The 15890-nt window shown below is 33.3% G+C and overlaps 1 protein-coding gene across 1 annotated transcript; it reads left to right on the plus strand.

Moving 5' to 3' along the window:
• Nucleotides 1–11579: 11579 nt before the first annotated feature.
• Nucleotides 11580–14521, plus strand: LOC109814760 (uncharacterized). The gene is made up of 3 exons (XM_020379269.3): nt 11580–11995; nt 12078–12457; nt 13018–14521. The coding sequence occupies exons 1-3, from the start codon at nt 11930–11932 to the stop codon at nt 14258–14260; spliced, it is 1689 nt and encodes a 562-aa protein (XP_020234858.1). The 5' UTR covers nt 11580–11929; the 3' UTR covers nt 14261–14521.
• The last annotated feature ends 1369 nt before the right edge of the window (nt 14522–15890 follow it).

Here is a 15890-nt window from a genome sequence, read left to right on the forward strand (position 1 = left end):
GGAAAAAAAGAGAGTGGCAAGACTTGCTATCTTTTATGTGTGACTGATATTGGAGAGACTGGGCAAAATCATGCATGTGCAACAATTGATGAGATGAGCTAGCCAAGGTAGCATGTGTTGGCCCATATATTAAAACAAAAATACAGCAAAATAAAAACAAAAGGTGGCTTTGAGAACTGGAAATGGCTCTGATGTTGACACGCTTAATTAGATAGCATTGATATGATCCATCGACAACATTGGCTCTCATAAACCAACCATACCAAAGCATCAATGTCCCCATGTTCCAATATTTGGAATCACACATTCCGCACAAGGTCTACTCACTGTTCTAGACGCATATCGGGTTCAGAAATACTGAAAATCAAAAACATAAAATGAGATTTTCTTTAAAAACATACAAATATTGCAGAGTAGTACATGTTTACAAGATAAACACAATAATAAAATGGGTTTTCAACTGATAAATGAAGTTGTACGTTTGAGTTGCTGCCCATTCAAGTTTCTGCATATATTATAACATACACATGACTAACCTCAATGTATCTTTTACTTTTTTATTAATTGAAAACATAATACATAATATAGTAAGTTTGTTGATTTTTTATATAATAGTCATATTCATGATAATGTATAAAAGGGTACGTAGTTAGTTAATGTATAAAAGGGATGCTTGACTTTGAATTGAAGTTTCTCTTTAACAACATCACATCTGAAGCTCCATGTATGCGTCACTAATAGTAGTGGCGATGGCTTTAAGAGGGAATATGTTTCTTTGGCGTAAGCAAAAGGAATAAACAGAGGGCAGAGGAAGCAAAGTAGGAAGAGGTGAGAAAGAGTTTTTCTTTTTCTACAGTATATTAATTCAAAGTTGAGTAAAGGGTGATTAAATCGGATAGGTTCAAAAAAATGGAAAAATAAAAATAATAAAAAAGGGGTGTAGAGTACAAGTGTACAATTAAGCAGTGATGAGGCACAGCACAGCGCAGTATTACAAAAGTTGACACCCACTACTTTTTGGCTGCAATGCATGACATGTGTTTGTTTCAATTATTGGGAGATACATACGGATAAGGCCATAAGGGATTACTCTGTCCTTTCCTCTCCTTTCGCACTGTTTCCCTAAGGAAGAAGGGTTTTCTTATCTCAGTACGGAAACAGGTGAGGGAAAAAAATCTCTCATTTTCTATGAAGTATGAACCTGTATCATAGGCATGCATGCACAGCCTAAATATTACTAGCTAGTATTTTAGGTTACACCATTGACTTTATTCGATTGGGTTACTATTTTAGAGTTCAGACTTCACTATTATTACTACTCTTTCAGTTTTTTGGTTCTGTATAGATTTGAACTTGATTTAGGAAACATTAAAGGACTCCGATATGATTGAGTTGACTCAATCAATGCGTGTTTAGATTAAATTATGTTGGTAAATTTAAGTTTGAATTAACTTTATTTTAAAAACAGAGTTTGTAAAAACAACTCTCCCTTTTTTTCTATTTCAAACTATGTTTAAAAAAAACTAAATTTGTAATTAGATTCAGTTAAATTAAATAAAAGAATTTATTTCAATACAAAAGATTACAACTAAAGAATATTAACAATTATTCAAGTTTAAAATATTTAAGAATGTAACTCGTTTGTTCTAACTTAAAAATCTCTTTATATACGTATAAGTAATCTTGTATGTGCATATTAGATCTCCCAACAACTGTCTTGCAAACTACAAAACCATTATTACTAATAGGAATGATCCCCTAAATCACAACGCTAGTTTATCTACTCAAACCTTGTCATAGTTTAAAACAATCATCCACCAATTAACTCGACCGAGTGAATCAGGGAATCGGTTGGTTAGTTACATTTGGAAAGGGCATATAATTAACCCCTCAGCTTCAAGCACTAAGACACGAAGAGATTTAAGAGTGTAAGTCATTTGGTCGGTTATCTATCAAGAGGATACAAAAATGAACGATAATGTCTCTCAACTAAAAATCAAGGATGCTTCCATCTCCTTGTAGCCATCATTCATCTCTAGTTACTTAATTTGGCCATGGCCTCTGAGGAAATATCAAGTAGCGATCCACCCTAACCAGTTCCTTATTTGATTCTTCTCAATTTGTCACTACCCTATATATAAACAATTATTTTGTTCTTTTTTTATTATGATCTGCAAAATGCACTAGAAGTAACTTAATTGTTTGTTCAAGTCAGAACATTCAAAAATATATTATGTCATACTTTACCTTATAATGAAGATCTTATAACTAATTGTTATGTCTTTATGGATCTTGAGAATCTCATAATTTTATGAAAATATACCTGTCTTGGATATCATATTTTGGTGCTCAATTATAATCATTAATAACTAGATTTTGTATCAAATATAAGTCTTGAATTGGATAAATGTCAACCTATTTTACAAATAAGGGTATAAGTGGTGAGATACTCAATTAGGCATTCGGCTAAACTTCATATATATAAACATAATTATTATCAAAAATAGTAATTCCACAAGAATTAATGATCACATGCATACATGAAATAAATGAATGAAAAAACATTTAAATAAAAAGACAAGATTGTGCAAATAAATGAAGAAAAAAAATAAGTAAAAGATACACAAATTACAAAAAAAAAAAAACTTTTCAAAAGATAAATAAATTTAAATCTAAGAATGAGACATAAAGAGGTTGAAAAAAGATTTTGAGTAATAAAGAGGTTTTTTTTTTTTGGAGGAGCAATCCTTATGATTTTTATATAGGCAATAAATTTGTTGGAAGTTTAGGAGAAAATCAAAATATACAATTATACTCTTATTTTATATAAGAAAATATTTTTTTTATAAGAATGATATTTTTGTTTTTCGAATTTCAACATTTTTTTAAAAAGAAAACCAAATTCTTCATATTAAATATTTAAAAATTAGGTTATATGTCTAAATAACAATGAAATAAAATTCAATATTCAAATAAAACAATAATAGTATATGTTACATGAATTAAATCCCATCCAAATATGTAGGATCAGATTGTGTACATCATCAATTTTCTAGGTTTAACATGATTTACTCATAAACAAACTTATCAAAAAGTAATTCAAATATTATATATAGCAATGCATTTTATAAGTTTGGAATTTTATATATATATATATATATATATATATATTTCGGTATAATAAAATCTAATATTAAGATGAAATCAAGTATTTAACTGTCTTTTATTTCAAGTTTATTAACTACATAAATATGTTAGGATTAAGAGGTGTTTAGTGGCAAAGTTAAAATTTAACAGAAGATCAAAGATCGTAATTATAATGATTGTGAGAAAGACTTTTTTGAAGCAACAAAATCGCACAGTGAAAACCAAAATGTTCTAATTTAGAAAATGCACTAAAAGTAACCTAGTCACTTGTTTAAAGTCAGAATATCAAAAGTACATTATGCTTTTCTTTATCCTAAAATAGGAATTTTATAACTAATTATTATACCTTTGAGTCTTAAGAATCTTAAGATTTTGTAAATATTTACCCATCACTAAATATCATATTTTGATATTTAATTATAATCTTTAATAACTAAATTTTATATAAGATATAAGTCTTGCGTCCAATAAATATCAAACTATTTTTACAAGAAAAATATGAATGAATAGGTACTCAATACTCTCACCCGGATAAAATCGGTTACACTTTCCAATATATTTTATCGATTAATTAGCTCCACTGCTTGGGAATACATTTTTTTTTTTATCACATTCAAACAGATTTTGTATAGTTTTAGAACATTTGTAATCTGATACCAAAAATAATTTAAAGAGCAGTTTTGTGCATTACGTCTGTCTGAAATTTGAATTCAAATTTGGTGAGTGGATGCATTGTTGTCAAACTTTTGAGGTAAGCACTGTTATGAGCAGATCACACTCTGATTAAGTTGGCCTCGTGGGCCATAATTTCATTCAAGACTTCATTACCATTGGTTCGCAAAGCACATGGGTCACCATTTCATATGGGGGGTAAACCGTCAACTGATCTAAATCGATTTATTTAGTTGCCTTCGTTTTTTTTTTTTTTTTTTTCATATAACAAATCGATTTACCTGGTGAAGTTGAATTTTAGGGCTTGATTAAAACTCGATCTAATGTCACTTGTTTATAGCCTTACCATTTCCTCGTGAATTTCCATCCACGAGACACGTGCATCCCACATAGCTTCCCCGAGCTTTTGCAGAGAACAAGAATAAAATACTAATAACATTGAATAAAGTGTGGCGAATACGGTAAGCAAATGAAATGCGTCGCATATGAGTTATAACTCGGAATAATGAAAAATCTTTTACTATATTATAGTCACTGACGTATTGTGCCGCCAAAGCAAAGAACATAGGGGAAAAAGAAAACAACCTTATCCAGGAACGGTAGTTTTCATAAGAGAATCCTTAGGACTTCACGTCACACTGCCTCCATGTGTGCAAACATGTCTTTAGAATGGAACCGTTTCCCATGAACCCTAATTTTTAATCGTGGGTTAATTCTTAATCAACTCTATAACTTTTTAACCACTAAGATTAATCACCAAAGTCGTGATTCCTTCATTGGTTATTTTATATATAAAAATATATATCTTATTGCATAAGGAATAGTTAATGTCCACCCTGGCAAAGTGATGCCTCTTATGGGAATCCTATTTTTTCCTCTCTGATATATTGATCGTTATAGCATCCAGTCCATATTCTGGTATCTGGATTAGCCTCTAAAATAGTATTAATCATTTTTTGTTATTATTGGGTCGTTCTTTTAGTGCAGTGATACGATGCAATAATTAAGTAGTTCAGTTTTAATGTTGTTTTAGCTAATTAATTAGAGGAATGTTTGGCGATTGTTAGAATTACAACTAAATTAAAGCTGTAACCATGGCATGACGACAATAAGTAATGAGGGTTTGTTTCATAGTAGTACTAATATGGCATGCAGTTAGGTACCACAACCATTTTAGATTCCCGTTAATAACAGAAAATGGTCCCCCGATATAATCAGCAGAACATATAAAAGTTTGTTTCTCCACATCGATCCGGAATTGTCATTTATAATTTGATGTATATAATAAAAAAAAATACTTATATCATACATTATATATATATATATATATAAGTAATCTATTGGTGAATTGTACATTTAAATAAATTAGTATGTACCAAAAAAAAATAGTTCTGATTTAATGTTAATTTTTATATCATTTAAGTTTATTTAAATTCAAATTTGATTAAAATTAATAAGTATTAAAAAATAATCGTATTTGTTTAAAATTTATTTTTCTTTATGAACTGATTTTTAAACTTTATTTATATTAGATACAATTTATAACTTGTTGGAAGTTGGAGCTTCAAACCCAATAACAATCATTGCATATATAACAGGATCTTTTTCAAGCAGACTTCTTTTAACCAGATGATAAATATACGTATTTTCAATTATAAAAATGATGTAAAGTGAAGATAATAACTTGAAAGACCAAATTGACAAATTCTAGGACCATCCATTATCAACTAGGCTTCTTATCCAATCAAAACTTTTATAAAAGAAAAAATATATAGGAACTTGCCAGACCAATATTTCTATGGAGGGAAGTTGCATTCGAATTAAGGGTGACTGACCTAATAATTGGCAATAGTAGGAAGAGAAGAATGACAACGAAATAAGGATAAGTGGAATTATAAATTATGGGTGCACCAATTAAACAATGTCGAATAGGAAGGGCCTATGTTCTCTGTTTTGTAGTGATCTACATGTCACTTTGTAGAACCCATCTTTTGATTAACATAAGGAACCTTTAGACACTGCATGTGTTGTGTGCAGACTTAAACTTAAATGATCGCTTGATATGTTTGCTAGCATGTTATTTAAGATAGTCCTTTAAACAATTCATGCCCCCATCTTCATACAAACAAACAGAGACTTCATAACGCCTAATGAAGAAATTTCAAATATCCCTCTAACAGAAATGGAGGGGAAAGGGAAGGGCCATTGAGGTTGGAATAAACTAGTTATTGCTATCTAATAGAGGGACGAGGGGGTCATGCACAGAAAGCAAGTGTTCAACAAGACGCACCAAAGGGGAATAAATATAGTGCACAAAACTTATTCTTGTGGTATAGGGCTTTAAGGGGGGTGTATCACATAAAACAAGTGGACCCTCTTATGGCCATGTCTTAGTTTCCGCCATTGATGACTCATACCAATAAATTAAACACATCGTCACCATCACCGTGAAGGGTCCCAGTCTCATTTGATCCACTTAGCTGTTCCAGCGTATAGCAGAATTGCAGCCATGTGTATGGAAGAAACCAAACTTTGTAGACCCTTGTCCTTCCACAATGTAATGGTCCCAATATCCCGGTGGGAAGTGAGAACAACGATAATACACACGTCACTTACGTAGGTAGAAAAGAATAGCATAAGAAAAAAATTGAAAATTAAAAAACCAAGAAAAAACTCAAGAAACTCATTCACCTCCCCAGGCCCCCCCCCCCCCCCCCCCCCCAAAACACTTACGGGTAGGATGGCAAAAATACCCGCATTAAAAATACCCGCATTTGTAAGTATTTGTGGATAAAATCTGTTACGGATAATAAATGAATAGATTAATTAGGTACCCGCGAATAATAGACACGGATAATTTTTACCCGTTTATAAACGGGGTGGGGGCATGTATGATGATATCCATGCCCGTAGAACCCGTTTAATAATATTTCTTAAATATCCTAATTATCCTTGTACCACATAATCCTAAAACTACACTCTCTCATCTTATTTTCTTTCCATAGCCGCACAGTCCACACATTTAGGGATGAAAAAAATATCCACACCTGTGGGTATCTGCGGGTAAAATTCGCTACGAATAATAAATGGATAGGCTAATTAGGTACCCGTAGATAATGGGAACGGATAATTTTTTACCGTTTATAAACGGGGCGGGGCGGGGCGGGGGTGGGTATGATGATATTCATACTCGCGGGTACCCGTTTAATAATATTTATTAAATATCCTAATTATCCTTGTACTACGTAACCTTAAAACTACACTCTTTCATCTTATTTTCTTACAAAAGTGAAGTTGATGAAGTTACCAACATGTGTTAAACATGTTATAGAATTATGTTGGATGTAATTTGATTAATTTTCTAGCCTTAATTGGACTAATAAAATTTATGTATTTTAAGTTGTTTACTTTCCGTTTGAAATTATGATATTGAATTATTGTAGCTTTGTGATGAGACTTTAACTTACTTGTGAGATTGGTGTATTTTAAGTTATTGATTATCGTGCATTTTTAATATTATTTCAACAAAATTAATGTTAAATACAAGTTCAAAATTAACATTAAATTTTTATTTTTAATATTTCAATGACATTAAATATAAACATAAAATTATTTGTAATATATTATTTTTTTATTTCATAAAGAATTTATAAATATCCATGGATATCTGTGGGTATTCAATAAATTCATGGATACCCGCGCGGATATGAGGTGGGTATAGGGCCAATTTCATCCAGCGAGGCGGGGGCGGGTTTACTATTACCCACCCTCATGGGGCCCCATTGCCATCCCTACACACATTAGTCATCACAATAAGATTTATGTATTTTAAATTGTTTACTTTCGTTTGAAATTATGAGATTGAATTATTGTAGATTTCTTATATGAGACTTTCACTTGTGAGATTGATGTATTTTAAGTTATTGATTATCTTGTATTTTTATTATTATTTCAACAAAATTAACGTTAAATACAAGTTTAAAATTAATATTGAATTTTTATTTTTAATATTTCAATGATATTAAATATAAACCTAAAATTATTTTTAATATAATTATTTAATTTCTTAAAAACTTTATAAATATCCATGGATATCCGTGGGTATTCAATAAATTTATGAATACCCGCATAGATATAAGATGAGTATAGAGTCAATTTTTATCCCGCGAGACGAAGACGGGGACGGGTTTATTATTACCCATCCCCATGAGACCCCATTGCCATCACTACTTACGGGTGTTTTCATTATAACTCAACGATTTTCGGCTGGCCAATTTTACATCCTCCAAGCATATTATGTTTGGAAAAGATATTCAATATTTATTTTTTAATAATTAATAATAATGTATCTAATACTTTATCGCCATTATCAATGGTAGGCTGAATTAAGTTTACATGTATAATTTTCTTTAAATATAATTTGAGGTTTGAGTATTGCATATTAATGTATATGAAGAAACTTATTATAATTGACCTAATAGTTGATGGCTAGGGTTATATATAAAAGATTTTAGATTTATACTTTTATTATTGTTGTTATAATAATTTTTTTATTTATTAATAAAAAAATGCATATGAAAAACTTTATAAATAAAATAAAATAAAACTAGGTTCGTCCATTACAATAAAATGTGTTTTTAGCAACATTTAAAAAATGCTATTAAATGATAAGTAAATGTTAATAATATATTTATCAAATGTAAGATAAAATCAATATTATTAAAAAAAATTAATAATATTTTATATATTAATGACAACATTTTTAAAAATGTTATCAAAGTGGTATTTTGTAACATTTTAATAATGTTGTTAAATTTTTGTAATTTTTAAAAAATGATAATTAGATGATATCATCAGTTATACTTTATGACTTTTGTCCACAAATCTTTTAAAATTTAAGATATATTAAGTTTTTTTGACAAAAAAAGATATCATAAGTTAGTCACCATCAAATATAGATCATATATTGAAATTATTTATCTTAAGTTTTACTCTATCATTATATATATTCTTTATATGTTATTCTTTTATTTAATGTGGGACTTTAATTTTAGAAAATAATTAGAAGTGAGAGAAATATACTTTTTATATATTATTTTTTTACTCTATATAAGACTTAATTTTGAAAGATAATTATAAAAATAATATTAAAATAAAAAGAATGTTACTTTATGCATAATATCATTTTCTATAAAAAAAATATTGTAATAATCTATTAACTTAATCTTTAATAAATTTTAATAAAAATATTGTTAAAGAGGTTAAATATAGTAGTCACCATACCATAGAAAAAAGTGTAAGATTAATATATTAAAGAAAAAAAATACTATTTAACTACTAGCCTTACAGAATTATTAGTGTAATATCTCTTGTTGTTAATTTAATCATTTAAAAATCTAAAATGTTATTGTCAGAGAAAATAGTGCTTGCATCTACGGTGTAAAGTGTTTTAACATTGTCATAATCATTTAAAACATTATAATCTCTAACATTGATTCAGTCGTATTCATTTGTTCCGGTATAATTTGATGCTATTTTGCATAACTTATAGCCTAAATTGAGAATGACATGTATTGCATTTTAAGATATAATATGAAAATAAATTTTATAAGATTTTTTTTAATATTTTACTTGTTTTTTTTTTATATGATTCTTTTCTTGTATTAATTAATAGTTCTTTAAGAAAAAATAATAAAATTTGAAAATTAAGGAGATAAACTTTTTTTTTATTACTAGGATTAAAGTAGATGAGTAAACACAATTTTCAAATGTCACGCTCATCTACTTTGGCTTTAAATATACAAATTAATGAGATAAGTTTTTTCCCCTATTAAAAAGTATTAAGGATAATTTTGATAATAAATATTACCAAATTTTATGTTATTAAATAAATTAATCAACTATCTTATAGAATGTAAATTAGTTGAAAGAGTCTTATATATAAGAAAAAAATGTAATAATTTACAATTTTATTTAAACATAAAAGAGAATAATGTCTCTTTTTATTAATTGAATTGATTGTAAAGTCTTAAAAAAACTCTTTTAACACATTACTCTAATTTGTTATAATTTATTAAAAAAATATAAAATCATGTGAGAGATTCATTAAATAAGGTATGAGATTTGCAAAATTTTGTAATTTTTAATAAGTATATATAACCTTTAACATCCAACTAGAATGAAAAATATCAATGTTCATATATAGTTAACAAGAAGTATATAAAAATTTAATTGATTAACTAGATTTAATTTAGTTGTTGCATGTGGTTAAGTGGTAAAGAGTAGGATCCCGTGGATTTCGAAAATTTTTTTTGTTATCGTTAAACACCTGTCCCTTAATTAAGCAACCATGTTTACATGGACTTTCAATTTGCTCTTACGGTAGAAATAGAAAGAAGTTATTAATTATAAGAACCAATGAAGCAATGTGCGTAGGAGATACTCTAATGTTCCTAGTTAAAAATGTAGATTGAATTTCAATTTAATTTATTTAGATTTAATTTAGTTGTTTCATGGGGTTTTAAGTAGTAAAAAGTAGTTACTTATTAAAATAGAATAAGCATACTAGTTGATTTTTCAGAAATTTGGATAAAAAAATATGTGAGCATCTAATGTAATATATTCCATAGTATGAACTATGGCGGCTTAATTCCGCAATTGTCAATGGCTTTAATAAAATAAATAAATCGAAGATGGGAATATGAATTGCAATAGACGAAATTCAGAAATGCCACGTGGAGACAGGCTGGCATGAGTAGGATTACATGGCAGGATGTGGGGGACTAAGATGGGAATAGACGAGATTGTAGGCAGTGCACCCATATAGAGGATTTATAATGGGATTGTGGGGGCAATGGAAAGGGAAGTTAGAGAGCCTTTAAGACAAACCCATCTGGCTATCTAATCCCAATTCATGTGCATTCATTAATCAATGTGGGTGAGGTGAAATCAAAAGCAAAGCAAACCCTTCCAAAAGAAAAAGCATGATTCCTGTGCCTTACGAGACAAGGGTCGCTTTCTCACTCCCCATTCATTTTTATGCTCCTCCTTTTTTTTACTAATTCTTCCTCCCACTCACCAATTTGCCCTCACTTACAACTCCCTATCACCACCTATCTGCAATGTGTGCCTCTCCAAACAACCCACAAACAACAACGTTAACGTTAACCACAACAAATGCATTTTGTTAAACAAGAAACATATATAATATGAGTTGGAAAATAATTAATAACTAAAAATTGGTACCATGATATTGGTTCAAAACCTCATGATGATATCCTATCCTCTTGTGCTTGTCAAATTATGGATGGCCTGTCTCGTTCGTTCACTGTGATTATTGCAACTTGAAGAAGAAAAAAAAAAGGTGTGTTTAATGTCAAAGTGAATCCTTGATTGGTCATTATTTATCCTTGGAGTGGCTTTTGTGACACAGATTGTCTAAAGGCTAAATTATCTGTTTCATCGATTACCCTCTAAGCTAAGCTCACATGTGGAGTTACTATTTCTTTGCCTCTCTATTCACAATTCTCATTGAGTCAATCATGGTATTAGGTGCGTTACTGAAAAGAGACAGAAAAGAAGGGCGTTTGTATGTATAGAAAAATTATTAAATAATAATAATTAAAAAAAGAGAGAAAAATATGATCTGTGGAAGGAGGAATGGAGGATGATAGAGATATAGGGTCAACGTATAGAAGGGTAAATCCGGAATTGAATTAATTGGGTGAGAAATAAATAAGACGCGGATCTAGTTACAAGCTTTGCTTACTTTTGAGGCATTTGGCTGGGGTTACCTTTTCCCCAGTGGTTGAAAAGAGAGAGAGAGAATCTGGGGCGTTGGCATGCCATTGCCAGCTATGAAAGGTTTCCGTGAGGGTCAATGCGTTTTTCCCTCTTCTGGCCTTGTAACTTGTTTCACTAGCGTTATAAGTTATAACCACATTAACACGAAATCCATCCCTCATATATAAACTAATAAAACCCCTCCCTACTCTCCACTCCCTACTCTTTTTCCTTCTCAGTTCTCAGTTCTCACTCTCTCCACCTCCTTCCCCTATACAGGGAGGGAACCAGACAAAGGCTTTCAGTATCAGAATTTCATGCTCCAAAAATGGCTGTCACTACTCACTCTCTATCTGCCACAGAAAGGAAGTACTGGTGGCTCACCAACAGAAAGGTAAGTTAAAGTATCACTCTTTAATTAGGTTAGGTTTTATGGTTTCCAAATGTTTGGAGTCTCACGCTTGTGTGCTTTCAAGATTGTTGAGAAATACATGAAAGACGCGCGGACTCTCATAGCCACGCAAGACCAGACCGAGATCGCTTCGGCGCTCAACCTTGTGGACGCGGCTCTGGCGATTTCGCCGCGGCTGGACCAGGCGCTGGAGCTGAGAGCGAGGGCGCTGCTCTATCTGCGGCGCTACAAGGACGTCGCCGATATGCTTCAGGACTACATTCCGAGCTTCAGAATGGGCAACGATGACTCCTCCGACGCCTCCTCGCAGCAGCTCTCCAGGGAGGGAGTCAAGCTTCTCTCCTCCGACGCGCCTCAGACCTTCAAGTGCTTCTCCGTCTCCGACCTCAAGAAGAAGGTCATGGCAGGGCTGAGTAAAACTTGCGACAAGGAAGGCCAATGGAGGTAATTTACTTAATATTATTCTGTTTCATTGCTCTTGCTTCTCACGTTTTTTTTTTTTTATTTTTATTTACTTAAGTTTGCCATGAGATCCAAGTAATTAAGTAAATGCTCCTTCTCCTGCTCCTGCCACTGCCAGCCACCACAGACACACGCAAGGCAAATGCTTTCTAGCTCTTTTTATTCCAAAAACGAACCCACTCTAATTCAATGCACCATCAAAGTACTACTCCATTATTTACTGTCACGCCTCTTTTTACCCTACTACATTACTCTATTTACCATATACATATTTCAAAGACATTAAAAAAAAAAAAGCTAATAAAATGCCATCTGAGTTGAACTATACCATGTGGCTTACATTGCTAATGCTCTCCCATCCGTTGATACGCTCTTCCACTTTAACGACAAGTTTATACATCAAATAAATGGTTTAAATAAAACTATTTGACAGGTAATATAGTTAGATTAGAAAATTAAATGTTGAAACATGTAGACAACTACAGTTGTATATGTATTATTGTTCGAGTGGGTTTAATTAATTGTATGTGAAATGCAAACAGGTACTTGTTATTGGGTGAAGCATGTTGCCACCTTGGCCTAATGGAGGATGCAATGGTTCTTCTTCAAACGGGGAAGCGTCTTGCAAGCGCCACATTCCGGCGGGAGAGTGTGTGCTGGTCAGAAGATAGCTTTTCTGTAACTAACATCTCCTTCACCGGAGACGCCACAAACGCGCTACCCACGACTCCGTCGCGGACCCTACTCGCCGACTCCGAGACCGTGGTGAACCAACTCCTCGGCCACATAAAGTTCCTCCTCCGCCGTCGCTCCGCGGCACTGGCTGCCCTCGATGCCGGGCTCTACTCGGAGGCCGTCCGCCACTTCTCGAAAATCGTGGACGGCCGCCGCAGCGCGCCACAGAGCTTCCTCGCGGAATGCTACATGAACCGTGCCTCCGCGCACCGCTCCGCCGGTAGAATCGCAGAGTCAATCGCCGATTGCAACCGCACCCTTGCCCTGGACCCCACTTGCGTTCAAGCCCTCGAAACCAGAGCCTCGCTCTTTGAAACCATTCGCTGCCTACCCGATTCTCTGCACGACCTCGAGCACTTGAAGCTCCTCTACAATGCAATCCTGCGTGACCGCAAGCTTCCCGGTCCTGCGTGGAAGCGCCACAACGTGCGCTATAGGGAGATTCCAGGGAAACTCTGCGCCCTCACCATTAAAATTCAAGAACTCAAGCAGAGGCTGGCTTCCGGTGAAATTGGGAACGTTGACTACTATGCTTTGATGGGTGTCCGACGTGGGTGTTCGCGTTCGGAGCTGGAGAGGGCTCACCTGTTGTTAACCTTGCGGCACAAGCCTGATAAGGCAACGGGTTTCATCGAAAGGTGCGAGCTTGCGGACGAGCGTGATGTTGAGTCCGTTAAGGAGAGGTCTAAGATGTCAGCATTGTTGCTGTATAGGTTGATTCAGAAGGGTTATACCAATGTGATGGGTTGCATCATGGATGAGGAAGCTGCTGAGAAGCAAAGGAAGAAAGCTGCTTTGCAAGCTATTCAAGTGCAGAAAGAGAAAGCCAATGAATCTGAGTGTAACAAGGGGGAGAGTATTCAGAGTAACAGGAGCAGCGTGGAAAATATTCAAACGTCTCAGAATAAGTCTGTGGTATTTTCTTCGACTGTGAATCCCGCCGTGTTTCAGGGTGTTTTCTGCCGTGATCTTGCGGTGGTGGGGAGCTTGCTTTCTCAGGCGGGGTTTAATCGGTCAATGCCGGTTAAGTATGAAGCGTTGAGCTGTTGATTAATTAAATTGAATTGAAATGAAGTTCGTCGGAAATGGTAATATTTGGTGGGTGGGGGGGCTGGTGGAGATGTTACCGGCAGAGGGAATCTCTGGTTCGTTCGTTCACTTTATTGTACAAATTATGCAAAGGAAAATTAAAAGTATTTTAGACTGCCGGAAAATTTTGTCACCTTTTACTTTTTATCCTTTATTAGCCATCTTTTTATTATCTATCAGATGTACAGATTATCAGTACTGAATGAAGACTCTACTTTCGGATTTTGGCTTTGCCTTGCTTGGATCTTCCTCTTTAATTTCGTATATAAGTGATGTTGGTTTTGATTAACGGTAATCTTGTGCTTCTAATGGACATGGAAAAAAAATAGATTCTATGTTTTGTTAGGTTATGGAAAATAAAGGCTTTTACTGTTTGTTGTCGTGCCAGTAGCGTGGTACAGTAACTGAAACCGATTTCCTTTTTCCCGTTGTCCCTATGTGCTTGCTTTCCATATTTCTCAGCAATCTATCAGGAAATCTGGCGTTCCATTAAATCTTATTCATTTTTATGTCCACCAAAAATTTGCTACGCCCGAGTTTTGGGTTAAAAAAGTCTCAAGATTTTATGCTTTTTTATGGTCTTGGTTACTCATTCTTCTTTGCGCTTACATTGGCTTGTTCTTTTTTCATGAGGAAGGGTTGGAAAAGCACTTGCTGTGGATGGGAGAGTGTCCATTTCATGGAACATGACTTTGAGGTACGTGAACGTGGTCATATTCTAGTGGAGGACAGTTTTGAAGTGAACAGAAAAAAGGGTTTGTCAGATTTTTCTTTCCTTCCCCTTCAGCCTCAGGAATACAACAAAAGAGCAAGGGGGTCTAATCTGCACTCAATACGAGAAAACAAAGGGATTAGATAGAAAATGTCATTAACTTTATTCGCTCTGTACATATGTTCCGTACTGCTTTTTATTTTTATGGTTGGGTAAGTTGCTATGTTTCTTATGAAACGAAGTGTAGGTATTAGCAAGTCTGAGGATGTTGGTGGTGTTGTTGCATTGGACCATTGGTACCACTTATCCTGTAAAAGAGCGTGTAATATATAAGAACAAAGCAATTTTTTCAGTCCTTTCGTTTGGACAATATTAAGAAGGGGATAGTTTGGAATCAATGTGGGTTTCAACCTCCCCAAGAGTAATAATGGTGCATGATTTGAGGCGTGGCTTCTGATTCATGAAAAAGCCTGTGTGATTCTGCTCCACGAAAAGATGCATTATTGTGTTTCTACAGTGATTCCCTGGCTGTCACTTTGGACGACTGATACAACTGTTGCCAGAAGGATAAAAAAGCTTAGAATACACCGGCTGACTATATGCTGATTCGAATCCAAAATATGAAAGCAACTTAAAACGTGAGATTAGAAAAAATCTCAATGATCTTTCATTCCGCAAATAATACAAAATAGGTCAAAATCCTTCTGCCAAAGGTTTAAAAAAAAAAAACCCATTGCGTTGAGAATTTTCCAAAACAGAAGAGAGATGTATTCAATGCTTTCAATTTCATTAACAGTTGGATTTGTGAAACTTAATTTATTTTTTTGGGTCAACGAGCAGATTGAATGTTGACTGCAAATGTATAAAGGTCCCGTTCCG

Source organism: Cajanus cajan, chromosome 6, assembly GCF_000230855.2.
Source record: "Cajanus cajan strain Asha chromosome 6, NIPB_CcT2T_4, whole genome shotgun sequence".
Taxonomy (NCBI): Eukaryota; Viridiplantae; Streptophyta; class Magnoliopsida; order Fabales; family Fabaceae; genus Cajanus; species Cajanus cajan.